Source organism: Aspergillus oryzae, chromosome 2 (assembly GCF_000184455.2).
Source record: "Aspergillus oryzae RIB40 DNA, chromosome 2".
NCBI classification, from domain to species: domain Eukaryota; kingdom Fungi; phylum Ascomycota; class Eurotiomycetes; order Eurotiales; family Aspergillaceae; genus Aspergillus; species Aspergillus oryzae.
Window position 1 is genome coordinate 5,816,927 of NC_036436.1, and position 26,019 is coordinate 5,842,945.

The 26,019-nt window shown below is 47.8% G+C and overlaps 8 protein-coding genes across 8 annotated transcripts; 5 read left to right on the forward strand and 3 right to left on the reverse strand.

The window, feature by feature from the left end:
• Positions 1–152: 152 nt before the first annotated feature.
• On the forward strand, positions 153–2,465 carry AO090003001379 (Zn(II)2Cys6 transcription factor; the record flags this gene model as incomplete). Its single annotated transcript, XM_023235296.1, has 5 exons — positions 153–974; positions 1,063–1,241; positions 1,290–1,588; positions 1,635–1,846; positions 1,914–2,465. 5 exons carry the CDS (start codon positions 153–155, stop codon positions 2,463–2,465), a joined length of 2,064 nt encoding a protein of 687 aa, XP_023090329.1.
• Positions 2,466–2,550: 85 nt separating this feature from the next.
• Positions 2,551–3,788, reverse strand: AO090003001380 (uncharacterized protein; the record flags this gene model as incomplete). The annotated part of the gene is made up of 4 exons (XM_023235297.1): positions 2,551–2,562; positions 2,707–2,966; positions 3,010–3,278; positions 3,409–3,788. 4 exons carry the CDS (start codon positions 3,786–3,788, stop codon positions 2,551–2,553), a joined length of 921 nt encoding a protein of 306 aa, XP_023090330.1.
• A 1,164-nt stretch (positions 3,789–4,952) lies between these two features.
• Positions 4,953–6,606, forward strand: AO090003001381 (uncharacterized protein; the record flags this gene model as incomplete). The annotated part of the gene is made up of 3 exons (XM_001820389.1): positions 4,953–5,129; positions 5,178–5,986; positions 6,045–6,606. 3 exons carry the CDS (start codon positions 4,953–4,955, stop codon positions 6,604–6,606), a joined length of 1,548 nt encoding a protein of 515 aa, XP_001820441.1.
• A 921-nt stretch (positions 6,607–7,527) lies between these two features.
• Positions 7,528–8,952, forward strand: AO090003001382 (uncharacterized protein; the record flags this gene model as incomplete). Its single annotated transcript, XM_023235298.1, has 6 exons — positions 7,528–7,579; positions 7,643–8,063; positions 8,130–8,285; positions 8,338–8,493; positions 8,548–8,670; positions 8,724–8,952. The coding sequence occupies 6 exons, from the start codon at positions 7,528–7,530 to the stop codon at positions 8,950–8,952; spliced, it is 1,137 nt and encodes a 378-aa protein (XP_023090331.1).
• Positions 8,953–9,150: 198 nt separating this feature from the next.
• On the reverse strand, positions 9,151–9,514 carry AO090003001383 (response regulator; the record flags this gene model as incomplete). Its single annotated transcript, XM_023235299.1, has 2 exons — positions 9,151–9,362; positions 9,415–9,514. The coding sequence occupies 2 exons, from the start codon at positions 9,512–9,514 to the stop codon at positions 9,151–9,153; spliced, it is 312 nt and encodes a 103-aa protein (XP_023090332.1).
• Positions 9,515–9,867: 353 nt separating this feature from the next.
• On the reverse strand, positions 9,868–12,846 carry AO090003001384 (GAF domain-containing sensor histidine kinase; the record flags this gene model as incomplete). The annotated part of the gene is made up of 3 exons (XM_001820392.3): positions 9,868–10,960; positions 11,019–11,738; positions 11,792–12,846. The coding sequence occupies 3 exons, from the start codon at positions 12,844–12,846 to the stop codon at positions 9,868–9,870; spliced, it is 2,868 nt and encodes a 955-aa protein (XP_001820444.3).
• A 4,142-nt stretch (positions 12,847–16,988) lies between these two features.
• On the forward strand, positions 16,989–21,764 carry AO090003001385 (putative ABC multidrug transporter; the record flags this gene model as incomplete). The annotated part of the gene is made up of 14 exons (XM_001820393.1): positions 16,989–17,183; positions 17,238–17,282; positions 17,333–17,743; positions 17,802–18,346; positions 18,409–18,914; positions 18,962–19,586; positions 19,638–19,912; positions 19,966–20,141; positions 20,192–20,285; positions 20,339–20,646; positions 20,701–20,907; positions 20,968–21,127; positions 21,177–21,616; positions 21,666–21,764. The coding sequence occupies 14 exons, from the start codon at positions 16,989–16,991 to the stop codon at positions 21,762–21,764; spliced, it is 4,086 nt and encodes a 1,361-aa protein (XP_001820445.1).
• A 1,810-nt stretch (positions 21,765–23,574) lies between these two features.
• AO090003001386 (putative MFS transporter) lies at positions 23,575–25,200 on the forward strand (the record flags this gene model as incomplete). The annotated part of the gene is made up of 2 exons (XM_001820394.1): positions 23,575–23,812; positions 23,909–25,200. 2 exons carry the CDS (start codon positions 23,575–23,577, stop codon positions 25,198–25,200), a joined length of 1,530 nt encoding a protein of 509 aa, XP_001820446.1.
• Between the last annotated feature and the right edge of the window lie 819 nt (positions 25,201–26,019).

The following is a 26,019-nucleotide window of genomic DNA, read 5'->3' on the forward strand; positions in this document are numbered from 1 at the left end:
CACTCGGAATTACGGATTAAATCACGTGGAGTAAATCCGATCTCTCTCGCCGTGTTCGTCACGATCTAGTCAATCGTAATATTAGCAACAGCTGTGAGTTAACCGAACAGTCTAGACGGATATAAAGTAATCCTTACAGCTGGGTTGCTCCAATGGCTGACACCCCTGCCTCCCTGCAAACAGGCTGGCGGATATCCAAAGCCTGCCAAGAATGCAGGAAGAGAAAGATCAAGTGCAATGGTAGCAGTCCATGCAAAACCTGTCACCTACGAAATACCCCTTGCATTTATCGTGATGTGATCAGACAGCGCAAGAGAAAACACCAAACGAATCGTGATAGTGACTCCTTTGAGTCAGAAGTGACAACGCGCTCTGGGTATGGGGCGGGCCCGCGATCGCCTGGCCTACCGTCGCGCCGGAACCCATCAAATAATTATACTATCAACAACAGTGTGTCTGCGACTCATGTGGAATCTCCATCATGCAAAGTTCAGCTGTACTATGGTTCGACGTCGAACTTTGCTCTCATGCATGAGATATACCGGGATCTAGTGTCCAATCAGACCCCAGGCTTGGAAAAGCCTCATGGCGAGGTCGAAGAGGCTAGAGCTAGTCTTGATATGTTCAGTTTCCGTCGAATCTTCTTTGGGACACCAGATGAGCCCAAGGAGTCGATAAAAAGCTGCAAGCCAATGGATATGCCGGTCATGTTCTTGCCTCGTGAGCTAGCTAATCTATTTCTGCGGCGATTCTTGTCCACATTATACACATTGATTCCATTTCGCTCAAAAGAGTCGTTCGAACAGCAACTGGAGCATCTATACAACCCTGTTCCCGGGGCTCGCTCTGAAACCTGGGGGCAATGCATGCTTCTGTTAGCGCTGGCTACGGGAGCTCTCGGCACAGAACATTATCGCTGGGGGGATGTGCTGTATGATCAGGTGAAAGCAACTTGCGGTCCATTGGACGACATCGTGAATTTGGAGACGGTCCAATTATCGCTGCTCATGATAAGTGCTCCCTTCTATGATTGCCAAGATACCAGGGGCCTAACTTTACTAGCACGCCCATTATCAGAGTGAGCAGGGGAGACCGAACTCATCCTTTCTTCACTTGGGTGCTGCGTCGCGAAAGGCGCTGTCAGCTGGACTGCATAAAGAAGCCCCAAGCCAAGGCGGAGAGCCTACAGACAGTGTACAAGAGAGGCGGTTAACATTCTGGTCTCTGTATTTCTACGAAACGTTCGTCTCATTTGCTTGATCACACCTGGCCAATCTAACTTGCCGTAGTTGGTTCTGTTTCCATCTAGGACGCCCCTCTTCACTCTCTTTAAGGGACGTCGGTATCGAACTGCCGGAGAACCCTTTCCTGTGTACCTTGACTTATGTCTCTAAAATCATCGCTCGATTGGCAGACGAGATGTTCGGTCATCACCATGACTCGCTTTTGCAGATGTGGAGACTTGCGAGATCAATTACAGACGATTATCGACCATATGAGATGCAGATGCAACAGGCCATTGGTGTTAACTTGGATACATGTCCTCAACAGGGCACTCTCGGCGTACAGCAGACAATACTAACAACCAGTAAGTGATTACACAGCTATAATTCGACTGATAATTGACGATGTAGTTTACTACCACACGGTTCTCTTGACCTTCCGTCCGTTTCTGATCTTCCGTGGCCGGTGGCAGCAAGATATGAAGGACCCTTCTCAACATGGCAGCAATCGTCCAACCGAAGCCCCCGCATGGCTTAATGAGGCTTGTAACAAAGCCCTCGGAGCCTCCTGCAGAACCATTCAGTTTCTAAGTGAAGCGGCTGTGGCTAACGAGTTTGTCCGAGTGAGTTACTCAAAAACCAGAAGGCTGCCATATTTTCCACCCAATCTCCGATCTAACCAGGTAATAGGAACTCCGCTATCACGGATACTTCCTAGGAAGCGCCTCTTTCGCCATAATCTACGACCTAATGCACGGAAAAGACCTTGCTCCCACACACCTTCCCTGGATTTACGCCGCTCTTCAGAGTCTCTCAACCATGCGAGAAGGCGATCCCATCAAAAGCACAATAACGGCTATTCAAACAGTCTTGAGGAAACTAAATCCTGCTTATGAGTGGGTCCCTCCAAAGGCATATAATAATACTATGGGTCAGCAAGCCACCACTGCCCGGCCATACTCTAGTGATATTCCGAATCCCCAGACTCAGAGTATACCCGAACCGTCGTTACCGGGAATACCACTACAACCGTTACAAACTAGTAACGGTTTACCCATATTATCGGAGTTTCAGAACAATTCATTACAGGCTGCGCTCAACCCACCCAGCGGGAGTCTTGGTAGCGGCGAGGACCTTTTGGATCTTACCTTGTCTGATATGGGATGGGACTTTGATTTCTCCACGATGGATTTGGAGACTTTCTTTTCGATTTATCCCAATGGGGAGACCCCGACCGGGTGACATGGTGACCTAGATTGCTTCTTAGGCGGCGTTTTGGTGAAGAGGACGATAATGATAGTGATAAACCCATTATCAACATATAGTTTCATGATCTTAACTGTATGATAATTCATAAAAATCATAATGCTAATCGCTGAGAAACATAAAATGCAGATTCCATATATGTTACCAGAATTAACACACATCAAGCAATCAACCAATGATTCCCCAGCGCCTTCAACTGCTGAACCCAACCACTTACCCCCATAATATCAGAATTAGCCTCATCCCTCAACCTCCAAGCCATCCGCATAACCTCCACCGCAGTCTGCACATATCCCCACGGTAGTACATTCCATAACAAACTCAACCGATCTAGCGCCCACTGCCGATACACGGGGTTATCAGTCTCCGCACCCGCAATAAAAGTCGGCCACGATGTAGCCTTAGACAAAGGATCCTTGGGATCAATGAATGAAAGATGATGGATTATCTCAGTAACCAATGTCTCTGAGTCCATATCTGTAGGATCATAGGCGATACTTCGGTATATGTATATGCATACTGCGTTTTGGTGAGCGAGGGCTGTATGGATACGGTTTAGGGTCCGGTGCGTCGGGGCGCCTTCGACGTTGTTGGCCCAGGCTTCTACATCGAATGCTTGCGCGGCATTTAGTAAGGAGGATGCTTCGTTGATTAGATTGGGGGTTTCGGTGGCAGGAAGAGTAAAGGCTATATTTGATAGCTCGCATGCCCGGAAGAGGATCTGGAGGAGAGTTGTTGGGAAGGAGAGATAGCTGTTTGCTTCGGAGCGTCTCAGGATGGTTGTTATATCTATGGGAAGAGAGAAGGGGTCCAAGAAGGTGGTGGAGTTTGTGAGAGTTGAGCCTAGGACGTGGTATCTGGGGTTGTCACTAGGATGGGCTTTGTGTGTTTGTTGGTTGGTTTTGAAATGGTGACTTACGTTAAGCAGTCCGACGTGATGCGATCGCGAATCAATGCTATTGGAGATAGTTGGTCGTTCTGGAAGGGCTTTAGAGAGCTGATGAGTTTCATTGCGCCTTTGACGTGCGCTCTCCATGCGTTTTTGCCGGAGTCGATGAGCTCCAGGTTGATGAAAAGGAGTATGACTGTTACTATGAGGTTGATATCTGTGGATGGGAGATTTTCCAGGGCTGTCTTGAGGAGGTGGATTGATTTTTGCTTTGCTGATAGGGCATCTAGGGTTGCACTGGCGGAGGAGTCTGTTGAGTATGTTGTGTGGATCGGGGTATTCACGGCGGAGTGATCTGGCAACAATGCTTGTACGCTGCTATTATGTAGGTCAAAGCTTGGACGGCTCATGCTCGAGATATGCATCGCAGCATTGGCAACTATGATATGCAGTAAGATAGGATGATCTCTACATGTGGGAATTAGACTGCGGAATGGGTTTTCGTTGGGAACATCAGATATCACAAGGTCCTCGCAGAGGGTTGTAGCAACTGTAGCATTGATTAGCATGACCAGGATCCAAGAGCCATTTCCAGAGAAGCCTACAATGACACAGGTAACGTCTAGAGGGATTATCCATGCCTTGGAAAAGTGGGTCAATCGGAGTTATGTAAAGCGGTGCCCGGAGATCATTACGATCGGGGATGCTAGGATTTAGATCACATGAGAAGGTCCAAACCCTGCTGGTTCCTTCGTCTCTTGTCGACATGGTGAGTGGCTGGAGATGGTTTGGCGTTGCATAGGTCTTGCCCATCATCTTTCCCCTACTAGCCACACCCTCGTTCCAGATGAACAGCTTGCCGTAGCCCAGACATTCCTGCCCAGTTTTCATGCATTTGTGACATACGGGAACGGAACGGTCACATCTCCGTCGTTTTCTTCGACAGTTGTGGCACGGTTTTGATCCGGGGTTTTCTTGCATTGATGGAATTCGGCCTCACAGAAAGACTGCCAAGAGAGACCCGCAGGAAAACACAAGCGCGGGAAAATACAAACCTAGAGAACTGAGGCGAGCGGCTAAGAGTGATTGTCTATCGTTGAAAGGTCTCGAGCTTTCTGTGGTGGCGGTATGACCTTTTCTGAGTCAGGCATAACCTGCAGGGTTGGATGTAGAAGTGGACATGTAAGCCGAGGAAGAGGAAATGCAAAAGTTACGTCTTGGCTTCTCTTTTGGTATAAGAGACCCACTTGGGAAGCTTGTCATCCATCGCCACAACGAGATTGGCTGGGAGACATCCCAGTTTGGATTCTGACTCGTCGGAGTGGGCCTTTGCCCTACCTCGTTCACATCCCACTCCCAACAATTGACAGCTACACATATATGCCCAGAAAATTATCTTTTAGCGTTCGGATTATGGAAATGGATGTTTCAACGGATCGACGGGAGATCAAGTGGTCTCTGACCTCCTCCCTCGCCGATTTCCTTTCATTCCTGGCGATCTCTCTTCGACTCTACCAGGTCACCAGACTCGTTGAAACCATCCACAACGTGGCTCATGGCCCTGTTCTATCGCCATGGAGATTCGTGCAGACAGTGAAACTAGTCAAGACAGCCAAACAAAGTCTGACCAGCAATGCACACCTGATACGGTCCAGCTCGAGCAACTTGGGCGGCAGCGCCCGGCTATATTTGCTAACAATGTTATAGAAATAGGATTCTGTTTCTCATTGCTGGCATCCATGCTTCTAGCGGTAAGAGACCTTCAGACTACTATTGAAGATCTTATCTCACTCGAACAGGAATACTTTATCAGCGGATTCAACACGATCCTACCGGTCTTGACAGATGCACTGGACATACCGGAAGAGGCGAAGACTTGGCCTGCAAGCGTGTTCTCTTTGGTCACCGGTGCATTCCTATTACCAGCTGCTCGCCTTGCCGATATATTCGGTGCCCATATCGTCTTCAATTCCGGCTTGATTTGGTATTTTATCTGGTCCTTGATCGGCGGCTGCAGTAAAAACTACATGATGATGATATTCTGCCGTGCGCTACAAGGATTAGGACCCGCGGCCTACTTACCGGCTGGCATCATGCTGATCGGAACAATCTATCGGCCTGGCCCTCGCAAAAACCTTGTCTTTAGTCTGTATGGAGCCTTCTCGCCGTTAGGATTTTATTCGGGTATAGCAGTTAGCGGGCTTTCTGGGCACTACCTCACATGGAGGTGGTACTTTTGGATAGGTGCCATAATGCTCTTTGTTGTGTCAATCATCTCGCTACTCTCTCTGCCATCAGTTAAGTCGTCAAGTGACTCAAAAATGGATTGGTGGGGATGCGCAACCATCATCCCGGGGTTATTGTTGCTAGTGTACGCTATCACAGATAGTACTCACGCTCTAGATGGTTGGCGAACCCCATACATACTTGTCACGTTCATCCTGGGCATTCTGTTTCTCTGTGCCGCATTCTACGTGGAGGGCTGGGTCGCTTCGTCGCCATTACTTCCATTCGATATATTCAAAGTAAAGTATATGACACCGCTGTTCACATCGCTACTCTTTCAATACGGTGTATTCGGTGTCTATCTCTTCTACGCGAACTTTTAGTAAGACTTTATCAGCCTTTTAAGCACAAAGAATATTCACTGATTCGTGTTGTCATAGTATCCAAACAATCCTCGGCAAAGACACACTAATAACCACAGCATGGTTCGCACCAATGGCCGCCGGCGGCCTCATCCTAGCCACAGCCGGTGGATTCACGCTACACTTTATCCCAGGAAAGCTCCTCCTTATAATATCTGGGTTGGGGTATCTTGTAGCCATGCTGTTATTCGCCCTCATACCCGAAAATCCCAACTATTGGGCCTACATCTTCCCCGCAATGATTGGGACAACCGTCGGGTGCGACATTACATACAGCGTCAGCAATATCTTCATCACTACCAACTTACCCAAGGATAGACAAGGGGTAGCTGGTGCTGTCATCAATACTACTGTTTTTGTTGGTATCAGTCTTTTTCTGGGGGTGGCTGATCTGACGGTGTCTGAAACTACGTATCTCGGTTTGAAGGGTAGTTATAAGGCTGCTTTTTGGTTTGGGGTGGCTTGTGCGGGTGTTGCTCTGGTTTTCTTGTTATTCATTAAGATGGGGAAGGCGGAGAGTGATCTTACTGTGGAGGAGAAGGAGCAGTTGCGGGCTTCTGTGGCGGATGGTGAGGTTTAATGGCGTGATGAAGATAAGTGGAGTTCCAAGTCTTAGATTAAAGTCTTCTGATGGAACTTTCTCTTATTTGATCTAAATATAGATTGTTACTACAGTCAATGTGTAACGTATATCGGTAGATATAACCTCATTCACTTCCACTCAGAATATTTCATAGAACCAAAGACAGGATAAACCGAATTCAATAAAGTTGCATATACTCCAATTGCCATTCGGGCACAATTGCGAGGAAACTAACCACACTCGAGTAATCTAAAACACCGGAATCACATACAGAATGTGAGGAATTGAAGATAATCCCATTCGGCTATCGAAAAATGAACGGACAGCTAAGACGTCCCTATAGGGCTATGGGGCACTTTCTGGCTGACAGGCAACGCCCCACTCATAGAGGCTCCCTTGCATATCGATGGCTCGGGGGCCTAGACCATTTAAATGATCAACACCATTATTGTTCTGTATGGAGCATACGAATGACTGTAATAGCAGGACTTGCATAGGATACAATAAGCCACTTCGGGATATAGGATTCCTGTCACCGGTCAGACTGAAACTGTGTCCACAACGAGTTTACTGAGGTTCTCGATCCTCGCCAAGATGCCAAGGGGGTAAATGAATTGGGGGCGGAATGAAAGTGCCGACTGCTAGTGATGATACTGGTCCACTTCGCAGTAGTGACGACCTAGTACGCGCCCAGTAGGGACTAGCAAGACTAATCTCGCAGTTGACTACAACCGTTACAAGTGATTCGCCGGTTTGAGACACTACCTGTGCCTGCTAATATACGTCGGGCGCAGGGACATAGCCCCATGACAAACATCAGCTCCAGGTACAAAAAGAGCGTTATGTCGGTGGTATCTCAGAAATTGAGCCCCTTTTTGGCTACTTTCGCTTCGACTATATGCCGTGATGCCCGTCAACATGAGTTATCGCTTGACATGGATGTTTCTACTTGTCGTAGTGGTCGGAAGTGGTAAGAATTCTCGTTATCCTTTCAGGTTAACTCACCATTAGCTGAACTAATCTACCCAATTAGCTCTGGCCCAAATTTGTACCCCAGAATGGGGATACGAAGGGTACAGTTACATCATCAATAATCAATCAGATCTCGACGAGATAGCAGCAAAGTGTACGACTATCAACGGGAGCATCGCGATGTCCTACAACTACACAGGCGCCTTCCATCTACCAAACATACGAAATATCACAAAGGGCTTCAAGTGGTTTACAATCCTCGCCGTTAGTATGGACGACCCGAAACCAACGTCTATCAATTTACCGGATCTCGAGTTCCTAGGCGGAAGTATATGGTTTAACAGCCTCCCGACTTTGAAGAGCTTTACTGCACCGAAATTGAAAACCGTTGGGTCGAAGGCGTTCATCGATGTCACTCAGGAGCTGGATCTGCGATCATTAGTTGAATCGGAGTATTTGAGTGTCAGGGGAGATGCGTCAAGGTGGGTAAATTAGACCAGCGATAATTGCCACGAATGCGAAATTAACGCTGAGGTGGATGGGTATAGCGTACGCCTCGACTCCTTGCGACAGGTTCGCGAACAGATACAGATTTGTAACTCGGACGAGTGCAATTCAAATAACTCGTCCCACGGTACCTTGGATCTTTCCCTTCCTGCACTTCACGATGTTGGCCATCTCCTCTTACAGGGGAGATTCTCGAGGTGAGGCTGTATTCCAATATTGACTTTATTGTACTAATAATGACCGATGTAGTTTGGATACACCAAAGCTCACCAATATTTCTGGGTTTGGATCAGGTTCCTACAGTATCCTGCTCCGCTCAGAGGAAGGACCGGAGATTGACCTCTCTTTCCCTGAGTTGAAATACATCCAAGATGATAGTCTGTGGCTGGAGGGAAGTATTGGAAGGTAATCTCCCGTTCAATTCCTAATCGCTTAATTGGATATTGACAAAAGCCTTAGTTTGTCGATGCCCAGCTTAACCAATTTGACCGCCTGGCTTTATGTAAAAACCTACGACCGGCTTGATATCAACCTGCCTTTCGTGGAGGCGGGCACCATGACGTTGGGAGGCAATATTTCTAGGTATGTTGAAAACAATTATACGCTAGTATACCATACTAAAACCATGCTTATAGTGTACAACTTCCAAATCTAAAGTCTGTCGGTCAGCTCCAAGTCAACACGGCTGCCTCACTCGACTGTAAATCCTTGGAGGAAACAATCATAAAAGCGACAAATGCGTCGCGCTCACCGGTGTCTTGTCATGTAGAGAATTCGGCCTGGCATCTTGGCCTCAACCTTGGTGCTAAAGTCGCGTTGGGCAGCGTGGTTGGTGTTGTTGTTGGGCTAGTGGTGTCGTACTAGGTAGCAGGAACCTGATACTGCAGCTCGCCTTATAATTGCATGATCAAAATGGCAGCTCACCGGTAAACTATCAACAGTGTTTATGTGATTTTCTCGAGCCCTAGTAGCCCACCTAAGAAGCATATAAACATATTGGTATTCGCTTGCGTAAACACCATACTCCAAGCACCCACCCCCTCTAAAAAGGAACACCAAAACCTATTCAATATTCATAATTCGTTTCAAGTCGTGAAGAGAAAGTGGCTTAACCAGGTAATCATCAATGCCAGCCGCGAAAGCCTGCTGTTGCATTGAGCTCGATGCCACTCCAGTAACCGCCATGATAGTGCTTCGCGGTAGAGAATTTTGTTCTTCATACTCCCGGATCTTGCTCGAGGATACTATTCCATCCATGATGGGCATGGAGATATCTGTTGTTGTCAGTTTAGGCTTGCCTATGCTTAAGAGTAGATGAATTCGTACCCATGAGGACATAGTCGAATTGTCCCGCACACTCTTTGTATTTCTCTAGTGCGGCGAGTCCGTTAGTCGCGGTCTCGTACCTGCAACCTATCTTGCGCATGAATGTGGCTAAAATCTATTGACTGGTTAGTGATTATCATCGCAAGAGAAAGAAGGTTTGGCTTGCCTTCAGGTTTACGTCGTTATCGTCGACGATGAGAACATGGATGTTCTTCTGGTTCAAAGCCTTGGGAGTGGGAAACGGCGAAAGGGCCGCGACACTTTCCCCGACCATAGGAGGCGATTCCGATCCCTTCGCAGCAGCAAATGCTGCAGATAAGGAGCGCCCACGGCCAGGAAATCCCGAGAACGGACCTGCAATCGGGCTCTCCGACAAGGGGCTTGCTTCGCGATGGGCGTCGATGAACCGTTGCAATGCATTGGTAAGTTTGCGAGGGCCAAGTCTACCAATTATTAGTGAAATAGTGAACAAGATGTGGCAATGAGTACGTACGGCTGAGACACATAAATAATGTCCGCGTTCTTGATGGCAAAATCTCGTGGAAGAGACACCCCATGCTCACCGAGCACCATTATCGTGTTGAACTCGGTCTCGATGGGACCAGCTTCGGCGATCTTCTTGAGGCTAGACTCCTCGACAACACCAATGTCGCCAGAGCCCTTTTCAAGCGAATCGGCAAAAGATACCATCCATCCAGGCTGGCTGAGGAGTACATTGCTGAGCGCTCCGCGAATTGACAGCTTCCGCTTCGCTTCGGTCGTGATAACTCCTTTCCGAGCTCCCTTAAGTTCGGCATATGGGTTCAGACCGATCAGGCAAACCCGTGTCATGATCCGCGATCCTGGACCCTCTCCCTGCTTAAGAGGCGCCGAAGGGGGTGGCGGTTGGACGGCATATTCAATGGGAACGTACACATCAACCTGTGTTCCAACACCAACATCGCTATGCACCTCAACGTAGCCACCTAGGTAGGTCACGATTTGCTGCACAATAGGCACGCCTAGTCCACATCCTTCGGTTAACACGTCTTCCTGTGCGAAAGGCTTGTAAAGCTGGTGGTCAAGGAATTCTTTTGATATTCCGCATCCCGTATCTTTGATCGACAGGTGGGCAATAGTCGTCTTCTGGTCGCCAACACCTTCCACTTCTTTGGATAAAGAAATCTCAATGAGGCCTGAGCGAGTGAACTTGAACGAATTCCCCAGCAGATTCATCACGATCCTCCGCCACCCGCCCGAGAGAGAATGAATTGACCAAGACGTTTGCTCCTCAATGCGGACAACGACAGACAAATCATCAGGATTGTCTAATTGTTTGACTTCGGTACCAATGGATCTGTTACCGACACCGGCACCAGTGGGTAGATACCGACCCGCTATCTTGGCAGCGTTGATGAGAGACCGATGGCCAGCATACAAGGTCTCAGAGACGTCTTCTACCAGCGTACCTAGGTCAAAGTCGGTAGTCAGGTTATCAAAGGCCGATTCACCCATCTCTCCTGCGTTGTGTATATGTGTCAGGTTGTTTATTTTCGTGAAATCCAGCCTGTTGAGTTAATCGTCAGCCACAGGGTTGCACTTTGAGGGAGTATTCCAAGTCTCACAGGTAGTTCATCGTGTCTAATAATGTCAGACCGCATGTTTCAACCATTGTAAGCATATCTCGTTGAGCAGGTTCTAGGCTTGTTGTTTGCAGCAGCTCGGCGCTAGCAAGCATGCCATGCAAAGGTGAGCGTAGTTCATGGCTAACGGATGAAAGCAAATCCGATTTTGATTTTGTCGTAGCACTCCATCCAAGCTGGGAGAATTTGGCAACTATGGTGTCTCCGAATGCTCTCAAATAACAAAGATCATCCGCTCCCAATGATCGTTGCTTGTTGTTCATCCACACGATCGCACCTGCAAGCCATCGAGACTTGTCCCAGTTCCACAACGGAAGGAATATGAGGGACTTGCTGTCGGGGAAGTCATGCCCTAATCGAACTGTGATACTATTGTAAAGGGAACGACCACCATCACTACCCTGTCGGCTATGGCCACGGCTACTGGAAGATTGCACTGAAAAACGTCGTGTTATCGCTGGAGGGTAGAACACCTCGCCATGTGGAAATGCCGCGAACATTTCATGAAGCAGGCCTTCTGTCATGCCAAAAAACGTTGAGTCGCTATTACCTAGCAGGTCTTCAGATAAGGCGTGACCTAAGATGTCACATTGTTTCTCGGACCATGGACCTTGGGATGAAAGCCCAGGAGACTGAGGAGGTGCGGAGGTATCGGTATCTTTGCTGGGTTCATCCCAGTCACTGACGCTGGCAGTTGAAAAGCTAGAAAGGAAAGTTAGCTTTACCAATTTTCGCCATAAGGACATGACTCCTACCTCCGAGAGTTACTGCGCGACGCATCCATAAACAATACACCATCCAACTCCATAGATTCCTGAAGCAGAGCACTAGCTTGAGAAAACAGAGCGGAGGTTCCAGATGATGTAGCACCTTCTGATACAGTTATCAAGTTACTTGACTCGTCTGAAAGTCTCCTGACATGTTGTTGGTGTTTTTCAGGTGATGGAGGCGCCTTCAAAGGAACATCACCTCGCTTGAAGAACGATGACGCATGCGCCCTGGCTTGTGGTTTCGGTTTTTCCATTCCAGACCTATCATGCACAGTTTCCGTTGACAACGAAATGCGATCGATATCGGGAAGTTCTGATGACCGAGGCGAGATTAGATCCGAAGCCTTCCTACTGCTGTGGGAGTTTCGCTTCGTATCTCCAGTGGGCTGGCATCTAGCAAAGTCCTTGAGCGCATCGAGAAGTCGCTCAGACTTTCGGCATTTATACAATGTCGAAACATTTTCGAGATGGTCGGCGACGGAACTTGCTACTTGCTTTAAGGTATCAAGCTGGCGATCGGCAAATAACGAGCGTGGAGCACTGTCGACAACACAGTACGTTCCAAAGATATCACCTGCAGAGCTGTGAAGGGGAACCTCCACGTAAAAGCGTATATCAGGGCATAGAGTGACAAATGGATGACCACCAATAGTAGGATCTGCGCATATGTCCAGGACAATATGACATTTGTCATTCGGCGTTTCTTTAAAACCGTTGACGGGATAGCTTCCACTAGCCTGCAATCCTAAGGTCTTTACGCCGAGCAAGGAGCTCCTCTCGCTTTCATCTTTCCCCACAGCTTGAGGGACTATTGCCTCCGCGATCACATACGGCTCGTTGTTGTCCAGCAGTGTAACGAAGGCGTGATGACAGCCTACTCGATAAGCTCCTAGTTCGGCAAGTCCTGTCAATATTGTATCGCCAACAGCATTTTGGGTCGATGGTGGCCTTCGCAAGTGTGAAGGCGCCGATTGGCCTCTTGAGCCGTCCGTGGCAATCGAGCTTTCGGGGCGGTAAAGTCTACTCAGTATGGAATGCATACCGTGAGACTTGGTGGTGAGGAGAACGGAGGATCAGGAAGGGGTCTCGCGGCAGCGAATCCTACCTTGATAGCTCCGTGAGCATTCGTTGCCCGGCGGGTACCGAATGTGCGTGATGGGACGCTGTCGAGTTCAGCAATGCCATCAGCGACCTTATCGCATAGCCAGCACTCGGCGAGCGTTGAGGAAGGGTCAAGGGAGGGGGTTCTGGGTCGTCGAAGCTCAAGGGTCGATCTTAAATATTCTCTTGTAGTCGTGATTTTTTCCACGTTGGGTAGGGTAAGAAAGTCAAGTCAGATCCCGGCCAGAGATACTTGTCCCGGAAACCTTCACAACCTTCCGAGTAGCCGAGTGCCCTGAGAGTGGTCTAGGCCGTTGGTCACTTGAGAAGAGCCCCATTCGTGCTTCCACTGGGGCCTACGGTTGAAGAGGTGCCACCCCAGATAAGGGGATCATAGATAGCTCTAGATCCTTGGTCCAGGTGACGCTTTATGGACTAGCCTACCGCTCGACCGTGGTCGCCACTCGCTAACTCGCTGCAAAACTTCCGGCCGATCAACCCTAAGTAGAACCCTTCTCGGCTCCGAGCCCTCGTTTAATGTGTACTGGCTTGCCGAGGCCTATATCAAGTATGCTATACCAAGCGAAACTGTAAAGGGAATAAATTTCTGTCTCATTAGCTTCGACTATTTTCGAATAAGTAAATTGTCCGACGATGCCGCCTTATGCATTTGTGCCCCACCAAGGGATCCAGGGAGAGAAATCGTAGATCCCATCACAGAGTTACAATCTCGATCCCTTTTATCAGGGCTTGCCATTACCTCCTTCCGCATTCGGACATGACTTTGAGGCCTCAGGCGTCGAAAGGTCACGGGATGTTGCATTTTGGGTCCCGTGATTATTTAATCACACCTCTTCCCGAGATCTAATTGGCGTGCGGCGATTTTCGGTTCTACAGGGACCAGAAAGTGAAAAAAAAAAAAAAGGATTTGAAGACATGATATCATACAATAAATTTTTCTTCACAAGTGATCTATGATTAGGAATATGTAGATAAGATTAGCATGGCTTCGCCAAGGGCTGGACTCAAAAAATCTCCGATTATTTCCCGACAAAAAACAGTCAATCAGCTCTACATGCACCTATTCGCACTGGGATTTTTAGGCATCGTAATTCTCAAAGGAAAACCAAAAAGAGCCACACTCGTCTAGTATATGCCCAGGCCAAGTGTGTCACCGGAACTGAATTCCGGATCATCTTATGATCGGTTCTGATCTCTACTAGTACCTTCCCCTTTTAAACTATCCGCCGAGTTTGTGTTCCGTAATACATATATCCTTTCTATCTAACTGGTCTATTTGTGGCCCAGAGCTTAGAACCAAGACCCCAGGAAACCAATCTATTGCATTGCGATGGAGTCTATCTTATGGAACAACTTAATTATCTCAATCGGACATCCGATACAAAGTGGTCATTTTTACGATGAAAAAGCCTAACGGCAGAGATGTATAAACGGCCGATTTCCCTACAATAGAAACAGCACTACTACATACCGAGGCATTTCGGCGAGCCTTGCCACTGAAAGATCATACAACTTGATATGTGTATGAAAGCAACGCCACTACATTCGAATATATGTAATGGCAAGATAGATAGGATTAGTACAGTTCTCTACTATAGGTCCTGCTATTTGCACCTTCTTGATTGAAAAACCTAACTGCAGACAAAAATACGAGGTTGGTGTTGTTACCTGTTATATCAATCTAGTAAAAGTCCTGTCTCTTCTATTAACTTTTCTCTCTCTGTGTAGTATTTTGTGTGTAAGGTTTAAGTTGAGGAATTGTATTTATTCATTCGCATTGAACAGAAAAGTCACATTTCTACCATATATCATCAAGGCCTTGCTTATCCTAAAGACGGCATTTCGGAGTTCGCCCTACCCTATATTTAACCTTAAAATGTTTAGAGCCGGACATTCCGAAAGAGTCAGAAAGCTAATGCCGAGGAGCAGCGCAAAGCGCTGAGACAAGTCACTAACATCTAATACTACGGCTCGAGAAATATCCATGCCCCAGCAGCCGCGAAACTTGACTTGAATAACACTAGCTAAGGTATCTGTAGCAGAGCCTTCGCTAAAAGATCTCTGATTCTACGCTTGGCCTACGTCTGTATCTCGGAAGACACCAGGGCTCTATGTCATCATCAGGGGTTGAAATTTGTCATGAGAACAAATGAGGAATAGAATTGGGAATCCACAATACTATCACACAGAGTACTACTATATATGCCTACTTAAGGCAGCTCGTCAGCGAAACCTTGGCAATGGCCAGACTATGGTGGTCGAGGCCCTAATATTAACTGCTTAACAACCACAAGCACATGGAATCAATCCATCACTCCAAAATACCAAACACAGAATTTTATATACTTATCTCAGCAAAACAAGCGGATCTCTCTATGTTGCGCCAAGAACATAAGAGGATTTGAGACCCCTACCCATATACACAGTACGTTCGAAGCCCTAACCTCCTGTTATCTCTAAAGACGTGGAATTAAATTTTATTAGCTTACCTCGACGACTAATAATGATGTTGACTTCCAAAAACACTAGTAACCTTTTGTGGAGAGTCTGGAGACTCGTCAGATAATCTATGATGTACACAATTGAGTCTAGACTCTAGACAATGAAAGTGGAGATTGACGCGAGTCAGTCACCAAATGCCAAGCTATGACAGATGTCAGCAACATTCCAGTTGAGATACTATTACATTTTGCTGCACGTTCAAAGTACAGCTAAAATCGAGAAATAACTCTGACCGGAAGTTCATATTTACTCCGCTCCGCGATATTTGCCACGAAGAACAAGGCACTGCCAGACAAACCCTGAGCCGTGATGGAAGTGGGCCCTAACCCTCCAAACTGCATTTTATAGGATTTTAAGGGCCCTGCCTTTCTAGGTAGGAAGAGGGACTTGGGGCTTTGTCGTGTATTGTGCCATGATTTTGTTGTATAGATGATGATTTATATGGTTATTGAATCCTTGATTGACCTAGACCAAATCTGTTATCCTGCGTAGATCTTGCTCGCATTCACTTCATAGCATGCCCAGTAACCTTTTCATGCGCGAACCATCTATTGAAATACTAATATATAACTGGATATACTGATTTATCTTCTACAAAAGAATGGAGTGAGATCATATTTCTTTGTCTTACTAATAGTATGTTCCCAACTTGGTGAGGGAACATGTTGACTCTAATGTAGACAGCTACTAGTATGCTGACAACACAATAATCTCAACAGATAGCTTTGTGTATATCCGTAAGCACGGCCCAAACGGTTCCCCACCTCGAGTCTACGGAGTAAGCAACTGCTTCTAGAATCAAGCTACCAGTCCCACACCCCCCTTAATCCGTTCTGCGCCTAAACATGGCCAATGACGCAGTTTCAAGTGGTCATCATTTGCAAGGAGCACGCGGCTCTGGGTGAGCTCCATTTTAGGTGAGTCAAGCAATGGGCGGAAGAATTAACCTCGCACTGCTTGGATAGTGAATCAAAAAAAGAATATCACCGTATGTCTGGAGGTACCCCCAATAAAGGCCCGGTTCCATGTCTAGCATGACTCACATGGAGCTGAAGACATCCGGTAAAGTACCGGTTTTAAAATGAGTTAAACTTCCGGGTGCTGTGACGTGGAACAGAGCTCCTATAGCTCAACTCCGCTGGAAGATGGCGCAGAGCGAAAATTTTCAGATCGCATCTTATCTTGTTATCTATATCCGAATTTACTGCAAACTTGTGGGTCTGAAGGGCCGTAAAGCCGACGGGATTGGTCCGGATGACGGAAATGCGGATGTAATCCGTTCTATCTTCGGTATTACGGCATTACGGCGATCATTTTGCCAGGCACCAGGGACCATACTTATAAGAATTAAATCCCAGGGGTAAATCATGATAGAATTCGTTGTTAAGCTACTAGGGTACTACAGTCTCCTTCTATCGATACGTCACTGTCAGTGTTGTATGAGTTGTGGATATCCTAGTGTGAGCAATCGGTATGATATATGGACCTCATCACAGATCGATCAATAGCGTACTAAGAATAGCCAAGATAGGGTGCGCCAATAATAGCGTTTTCCACCATGGATACCCCATCCTCTGGCACTGTTGACTTAGAGCGCGGTGGCGGTGCGATTCGCAAACGTTTGACCCTTACCTTTCGAAACTTGAATGTCCGAGTCACAGCACCCGATGCAGCCCTAGGCGATACACTACTGTCCTACGCCGACCCACGACAACTCCTAGATGTCTTCAGAAAAAGCCGAGGGAACAAAAGAGTAGGCACTGGAGCCATTACACTAGTTTTGAATCAGCAGCTGACAGAAAATTAGACCATCCTGAAGGACATCAATGGACAAGTCAAACCGGGTGAAATGGTAAGGCGATAGAATTATTCTACACGACAGATGGGCTGATGCAACGATAGCTACTGGTGCTGGGCCGACCTGGTGCCGGATGCACTTCTTTCCTTCGAGTCCTTTCCAACGACCGAGATTCGTTCGATGAAGTGAGTGGCGAGACACGTTATGGAAGTATGGACCATAAGGAGGCAAGGAAATTCCGACAGCAGATCATGTTCAACAATGAAGACGACATCCACTTTCCGACATTGACGGTCAACCGAACCATGAAGTTTGCTTTGAAAAACAAAGTCCCTCGAGAGCGTCCCGAACATCTTCAAGAGAAAAAGGAATACATCCAGGGCACGAGGGACGGTATCCTGGAGTCGCTGGGAATTGCGCATACCAAGAAGACATTAGTGGGAAATGAGTTCATACGGGGTGTATCTGGTGGAGAGAGAAAGCGTGTATCTTTGGCTGAAGTAATGGCTGGACAGGTGAGACTCAATTCGGTAAGATAAGCGGAGAACAAGCGAGGCTGATATGTTATTCTAGAGTCCCGTCCAGTTCTGGGATAATCCAACTCGCGGTCTTGATTCAAAAACTGCAGTCGAATTCGCACGACTCCTGCGGCGGGAAGCGGACCAGAACGACAAGACCATGGTTGCCACCATGTACCAGGCTGGAAATGCTATCTACGACGAATTCGACAAGATCCTGGTACTTGCGGAAGGAAGAGTCATTTATTACGGCCCCAGAACTATGGCACGGGCGTACTTTGAAGATATGGGATTTATTGTTCCAAAAGGTGCCAACATTGCCGATTTCCTCACTTCGGTCACGGTGATTACCGAACGTATTGTCCAACCAGGGCTGGAGGGGAAGGTTCCTAGTACTCCCGAGGAGTTTGAGTCTCGCTTTCTTGCAAGCGATATCAATACGCAGATGCTGGATGCTATTGAGCCACCGGAGAAACTTACGCACGAGAAGGACGACCTGGTCATGGCAGTGGCTAATGAGAAGAAGAAGAAACATCTTCCCCGGCCTCAGAGCGTGTACACGACGAGCCTCTGGGACCAGATCTATGCTTGTACAGTTCGGTAAGTTGGGCCCTTGAGGTATTTGGATCGATATATGGAAGCACAAAGCTGACTTAGACAAGGCAATTCCAAATAATGGCAGGTGATAAACTGTCTCTTGCCATTAAAGTTGTCTCGGCCATTCTGCAGGCACTTGTCTGTGGCAGTATTTTCTATAATCTGAAACTGGATAGTTCCTCTATCTTCCTTCGCCCTGGTACACTCTTCTTTCCATGTCTTTACTTCCTGTTGGAAGGTTTGTCGGAAACAACAGGTGCATTCATGGGTCGTCCTATTCTGTCCCGCCAAAAACGCTTTGGCTTCTACCGTCCAACTGCATTCTGCATTGCCAATGCCATCACAGATATACCGGTCGTGATCGTGCAAATTTCCTGCTTTTCGTTAATCTTGTACTTCATGTCTGCGTTGCAGATGGATGCAGGCAAGTTCTTTACCTACTGGATTATGCTGATCGCTCTTACTCTGTGTTACATGCAGCTCTTCCGGGCTGTCGGTGCGTTATGCAGGAAGTTTGGACTTGCATCCATGATCTCGGGATTCTTGTCGACAATCTTCTTCGTCTACGGGGGTATGTGCCTTCAGAACTTAGACTAAGAATGGTACTAACTGCCGCAGGTTATCTTATCCCATTTGAGAAAATGCACGTTTGGTTCCGCTGGATCTTCTACCTCAATCCTGGTTCATATGCTTTTGAGGCACTCATGGCAAACGAGTTCACTGGCTTGAAGCTTGACTGCATCGAACCTGACTATATCCCTTATGGGGCAGGTTATCCTGACTCGTCATCTGCCTATCGTGGCTGCTCCGTGCTTGGAAGTGATGAAAATGGACTCATTGATGGGGCCGCATATATTCGGGAACAGTACCACTATTCCCATGGTCATATCTGGCGCAGCTTCGGTGTCATCATTGGCATGTGGGCGTTTTTCATTTTCCTTACCTCTGTGGGTTTCGAAAAGCTCAACAGTCAGGGCGGGTCATCCGTGCTCCTATATAAACGCGGAAGTCAGAAGAAGCGCACTCCAGATATGGAAAAGGGTCAGCAGAATATGTCCCAGCCAGCAGCAAATACCGGTGCTCTTGCAAATACCGCCAAACAGTCAACTTTTACGTGGAACAATCTTGACTATCATGTCCCTTTCCATGGTGAGAAAAAGCAACTTCTGAATCAGGTGTTTGGTTATGTAAAGCCTGGAAACCTCGTCGCCCTCATGGGTTGCTCTGGTGCAGGAAAGACTACGTACGTATTCTGGTTCATTAATTTTTAGGCCCAGACTAATTTACCTTACAGGCTGCTCGACGTCTTGGCTCAACGCAAAGATAGCGGCGAGATCTACGGGTCCATCCTAATTGACGGCCGACCCCAAGGGATTAGCTTCCAGCGAACCACGGGTTATTGTGAGCAGATGGATGTCCACGAAGCAAGTGCGACGGTCCGGGAAGCACTGGAATTTTCTGCTCTTCTCCGTCAGCCTGCATCAGTTCCTCGCGAAGAAAAGCTGGCATACGTGGATCATATTATTGATTTGCTAGAGCTGAGCGACATCAGTGACGCTCTGATTGGCAGTACGTTGTCGTCCACAATCCTTGTATACTTTGCAGTTTACTAACTCCTGTAGTTCCCGGAGCTGGTCTCAGCATCGAGCAGCGGAAGAGAGTCACACTAGGTGTTGAATTGGTGGCTAAGCCGACTCTGCTATTCCTCGATGAGCCTACGTCAGGTCTAGACGGCCAATCAGCCTACAACATCATTCGATTTCTGAGGAAATTAGTGGATGGTGGTCAAGCAGTCTTGGTAGGTCTTCTCACAATTGCTATATACTTATAGCAACTAATAAACCATAGTGCACCATTCACCAACCCTCTGCTGTATTGTTTGACGCATTCGATTCGTTACTCCTCCTGGCTAAGGGTGGTAAAATGACATACTTCGGCGAGAGTAAGTCCTTTTATCCTTTTATAGTACGAGAAAATGGGTCTAATAGAGTGTAGCCGGCCAAGATTCCGCTAAGGTATTGGACTATTTCGCAAAGAACGGCGCTCCCTGCGAACCTGATGTCAACCCAGCCGAGCATATTGTCGAGGTCATTCAGGGCAATACTGAGAAGAAAATTGACTGGGTTGAAGTCTGGAACCAATCTGAGGAGCGCCAGCGAGCCATGACCGAATTGGAAGCTTTGAACAATGATCGGAAAGCGAACACACAGGAGGAGGAAGATCAGTCGGACTTCGCAACTTCTCACTGGTTCCAATTCAAGATGGTCTTGCGCCGTCTCATGATCCAATTGTGGCGGTCACCGGTGAGTTATTGCTCTTTGAACAACACCATGCAATGAAGACTGAACATTATCAAGGACTATATCTGGAGCAAGATCATTTTGCATGTCTTCGCAGCCCTGTTCAGCGGTTTCACATTTTGGAAAATGGGTAACGGCACGTTTGACCTCCAACTTCGGCTCTTCGCTATCTTCAACTTCGTTTTCGTCGCTCCGGCATGTATCAACCAGATGCAACCATTCTTCTTGCACAACCGCGATATTTTCGAGACCCGCGAAAAGAAGGTGGGTCATTTCTCATAGACAGTTTTACTTCCAGAGGTGACTTTTACTAACAAAAGCTAGTCCAAAACATACCATTGGCTCGCCTTTATCGGCGCTCAAGCCGTCTCGGAAATTCCGTACCTCATCATCTGTGCAACTCTGTACTTCGCATGCTGGTACTTCACTGCAGGCTTCCCTGTCGAGGCTAGCATCTCCGGCCATGTATATTTGCAGATGATCTGTTGGTCCCACTACTGCAAATTAAGAGACATTGAACTGACCCAATACAGTTTACGAATTCCTCTACACATCGATCGGCCAAGCCATTGCCGCATATGCACCAAACGAATACTTCGCCGCTATCATGAACCCCATCATTCTCGGTGCCGGCCTGGTCTCTTTCTGCGGCGTTGTCGTTCCCTACTCAGCGCTGCAGCCCTTCTGGCGCTACTGGATGTACTACCTGGATCCATTCACGTACCTAGTCGGTGGACTTCTGGGTGAGGTCCTCTGGGATGTGAAGGTGGAGTGTAAAGCGTCCGAGCTTGTGCATTTCAGCGCACCATCCGGCCAGACATGCGGCCAGTACATGGCCGACTTCCTTAGCGAGCAAGCGGGTTATCTTCTCGACCCGAATTCAACCTCTAGCTGCTCGTTCTGCCAGTACTCTACTGGAGCGGACTATGCCAAGACGTTCAACCTGAAGGAGAAGTACTATTCTTGGAGAGATGTAAGTCGATCGCTCGTTGGATTAACAAGGATACTGACTGTGGACGCAGACTGGAATTAGTGCACTTTTCTGTATCAGTTCTTACGCACTGGTGTTCTTGATGATGAAGTTGAGGAGTAAGAAGACTAAGAGTGCGAGGTCGGAGTAGTTTATTTCGCCTTGCATGGAAGCTATTAGACATAGACTTGCACATATTGCCTTCAATTGTGGATACAATATATAGATCGAGCGGTATATACAGATAGATATAGATCTTACTAGACTAATACATTGCCATTGAAAATTAATGTGGATTAACTTTAAGAAGATGGTAACCCTGCTTCTTTCGGGCTTTGTCGTTTGACTCCACTGCGGATAGAGGACCAGAAAGATTGTCCTTGGCTATATCAGTGCCACTCTATCTACAAAAGTTGCTATACTCTCAACTTTTTGGTCGCCTTTGGGTAGCTATCAGCAGTGAATATATCTTATATCCCACTCGACCAAAATGCCAATGACATCAAGGTTGCGCCTTGACTACCATATCCCCAACAATATATATCTTCACTCTATAGAAGGTGAATAATCATCGTCTTACCCCTTTCCCAAATTACACATAGTTATCGTTTGATTGAATTATCCCAAATACTACTAGTATGCCATGCGACGTCAATGAGATGACAAGGTCTGATCAGGTGATTAGCCTACCCTACTCTGCAAGGGGCATGCCAAAAGAAGAAATATATATGGCCAATTGTCATATTTCACCCACATAAAATAAGAAAGATGTATCTACCGAGCTGCCCACGTATATATGCCGAAAACCTTAGGCCTGGACGTGTACCAAGACTCTCGCTTATAAAAATCACGAAAATTCGTTGGGTGCTGATCAGTCAGAATGCGGGGAAGGTTTATGGGATCCGGGGGAAAACTTCGCCAAGACTTTTTCTCACGATCAGCATTTTAATTTTGTCTATCAACCACCTTTTCACTCAGATGACAGCGACTTACATTCACCAGAAACACCTCTATAGCTGACAGCTGTAGTAGGAAATGCTTTAGTCGCTCTTTTGTCTATCTTTACTCTATTTATTCACAATTCTGTCTGTTCTTTCTCCTTGTCTCAAACTCTCAACGCACCCAGCTGACTGAATATAGACGAGGTCTAATAAATTCCCCGCATAAGTTCATTGGTTTAGACACATGGCATACTTCGACTATCCACGGTTGGCAACGCCCATGATCTTTATGCTGGCGAATCTCGTGTCTCACAGCAGCTTCCTTTCAGCGGAGCGCTTCTTGGCAACTTGGCTCATGAAGAGCTTTGACGTTGGCCTCCCTACGATAGGCCGAATCTTCCGGAGTCAGCATCAGCTTGAATGATTCCGCCAACGGCCAAGAGCGCCACGAAACTTTGGAAGCTCCAACAGAAGGGATTGTTGACCTGGTTTAGTTCTCTTCCCAACATCCATTGCCGCGGCTCGCCTATCACCCCGGCTTAAGGAATGAATGCAATTACCATGCAGCTCGGCAATTCCATGAATGACATGGTACTGCATCTTCTGTCTTTTGGGAGCTAGTGACCCTTCCGGTTTAACTACCGTGAATTAAAGCCAAGTCCTTTGAAACGGACCAGTGAACATGTCGTATTCTAGGCCATGTGGTTGACGGCCTGAAGTTTGAGGCTCCCAGGTGTCCAATGCCCAGACTCTGGCAGCGAAAATCTGCTCAACCCCAGATCCTGCACACTTGCAATCATCCGAACCTCATTCCCGCACTGGCTTTCGGCAAATCCGACCTGTGTCTTGCATCCGACTGTCATCGGTGGATGTATTTTTTACTTTGTGTATAAATCCACCCCACATCCCCCTTACATGCCTACTGAACTGGGGAACATAGGAGGATGCATGGATAGCAGCATCGGCAACTGTTCACCTGACTACTGGTTCTTGAGCTCACTGTGATAAGATTAAGCTAGCATGGCGACCGAAAAGGGTGCCTTGGACGGTGTGGTGGATGAGAAGGCCGAAAATGCTCACGCTAGCAATGTCATCGCTGCGGCCGAACGTGGCCAGGCTGCGACTGATCAATATGGTCGCGTACTGATTGAGTTCGATCGTGCTGCTGAACGTCGCCTACGACTGAAGATCGATCTGTGCATTGTCCCGACTGTGGCATTGCTCTATCTATTTTGTTTTATTGACCGCGCCAATATCGGTAGGTCACCTCCATTGCGGGCTGATACGCGACGCAAAGCTATCTTATACTACATGTTACTAGTGTAGCCGGGCACTAACCAAGACTACATTGTAGGGAACGCCAAACTCGCCGGGCTAGAGAAAGATTTAGGCCTCACGGGGAACGATTACAATACCGTCTTATCTATATTCTACATTTCATACATTATCTTCGAGATTCCATGCAACATCGCTTGCAAATGGATGGGGCCAGGCTGGTTTCTTCCTACGACCACCTTATTATTCGGGGTTTGCTCCCTTGGAACGGCTTTCGTCCAGGATATCCACGCGGCATCCGGAGTCCGGTTCCTCCTTGGGATATTCGAAGCAGGCATGTTACCTGGAATTGCCTATTACCTTTCGCGCTGGTATCGGCGTAGTGAGCTTGCATTCCGCCTGGCGCTCTACATCGTCATGGCACCACTCGCCGGTGCTTTTGGCGGCCTCCTCGCATCGGCAATCTTAACGCTCGATTCTTTTGGCAGCCTGCACACCTGGCGCATGATCTTCGCGATCGAGGGCATCATCACGATTGGCCTCGGCCTCATCGCCTTTGTCACTCTAACTGACCGGCCTGAGACCGCACGCTGGTTGACACAGGAAGAGAAAGACCTTGCCATTGCCCGGTTGAAGGCGGAGCGTGTCTCGACCACGGAAGTGCTAGACAAGATGGATCGCACCAAGATGCTGCTTGGCATCTTTAATCCGGTCACATTGTCAACGTCGTTTATCTTTTTGCTCAATAACATCACCGTGCAGGGATTAGCATTCTTCGCTCCGACCATTGTCCGGACTATTTATCCGAACGCCAGCGTTGTTTCACAACAATTACACACCGTGCCCCCCTACGTGGTCGGCGCTTTCTTCACCGTTCTGTTCCCCTTCCTCAGCTGGCGCTTCGACAACCGCATGGTGTACTTTGTCATCGCACCTCCCCTCATGATTATCGGTTATATCATGTTTTTGGCCAGCACCGAGCCCATGGTGCGGTATGGTGCTACCTTCCTGATTGCATGCGGCGCGTTCTCATTTGGCGCCCTTTGCAATGCCCACGTTTCGAACAACGTAGTATCGGATACGGCGCGATCGTCGGCGATCGGAACGACCGTAATGTTCGGCAACCTGGGCGGACTGATTTCCACCTGGTCATTCTTACCGTTTGATGCACCAAATTATCATATCGGCAATGGCCTCAACCTGGCCACGTCAACATTGACTATGATCCTCGGGGCCTGCCTTTGGATGTGGATGAAATGGGATAACAAGAGGCGGGATAAGGTGGACATCGATCAGGCTCTGCGGGGCATGTCCCAGAAACAGATCCAGGATCTAGACTGGCGCAACCCGGCCTTCCGATGGCGGACGTAGAGTCGCGGACACGGGGTTTTTATTTTGGTCATTTCGCTTGTGCCTAATATAGGGAGGGAGGGGTTTCATTTATGTATCGATGCATGCATGGACCTGCATGATGTCAGGAGAGGGATGCATGGTATGTATTTATTCATTAGTCTGTAAATTTAAATCAATAAGAGTGGCCAGATTTAACTTGGAGCCTATGTTGCCGTCGATCGCAGCTTTATCTGAATCACACACGGGAAATGTTTACGCAGGAACTTGCCGGATAGCCGTAATATACGCCAATGAAGCCCCAACGGCCGAGTGGACAAACAGTCCGTATTATCCTTGTGGGCGGGTGAGAATAGCCACGGGTGCTAATGTGTGTTTACTACTCCTGGTAGTTGGACTTTATGGCGCGACAGGTCACGGTCTCGCCGAAACCCTACTCGGAGACAAATCCATCCAGCGCCTCCCAACAAATGACAAAATTTTTCGCGCTCTTTGACCTCCTGTCAATTGCCTATCAGTGCCACGGCTTCCCCATCATGTCTTCGGATCTCACCGATCCGTCGGGATTTGGGTTCCTGAGGGTTAAGCCAGTGTCTGCTTGGGCTATTTAGCTGTGGGCTGTTATGCCGTAATCGGCCACGTCGGTGTGAGTCCGGTCCAGATGACTAGCGCTGAGGCGACTGGAAAACGACTGGGTAGACCGAGGAAGACTAGCAAGGACCAGGAATCCTTCGCGGGGAGAGACCTGGGGGCGAACATGCATTTCTAATGAGTATAGACCGGGCTAGTCCACACAGTCGTGAGACCTTCGCTTCCTTTTTTAACAAGGGTGGGGATGAG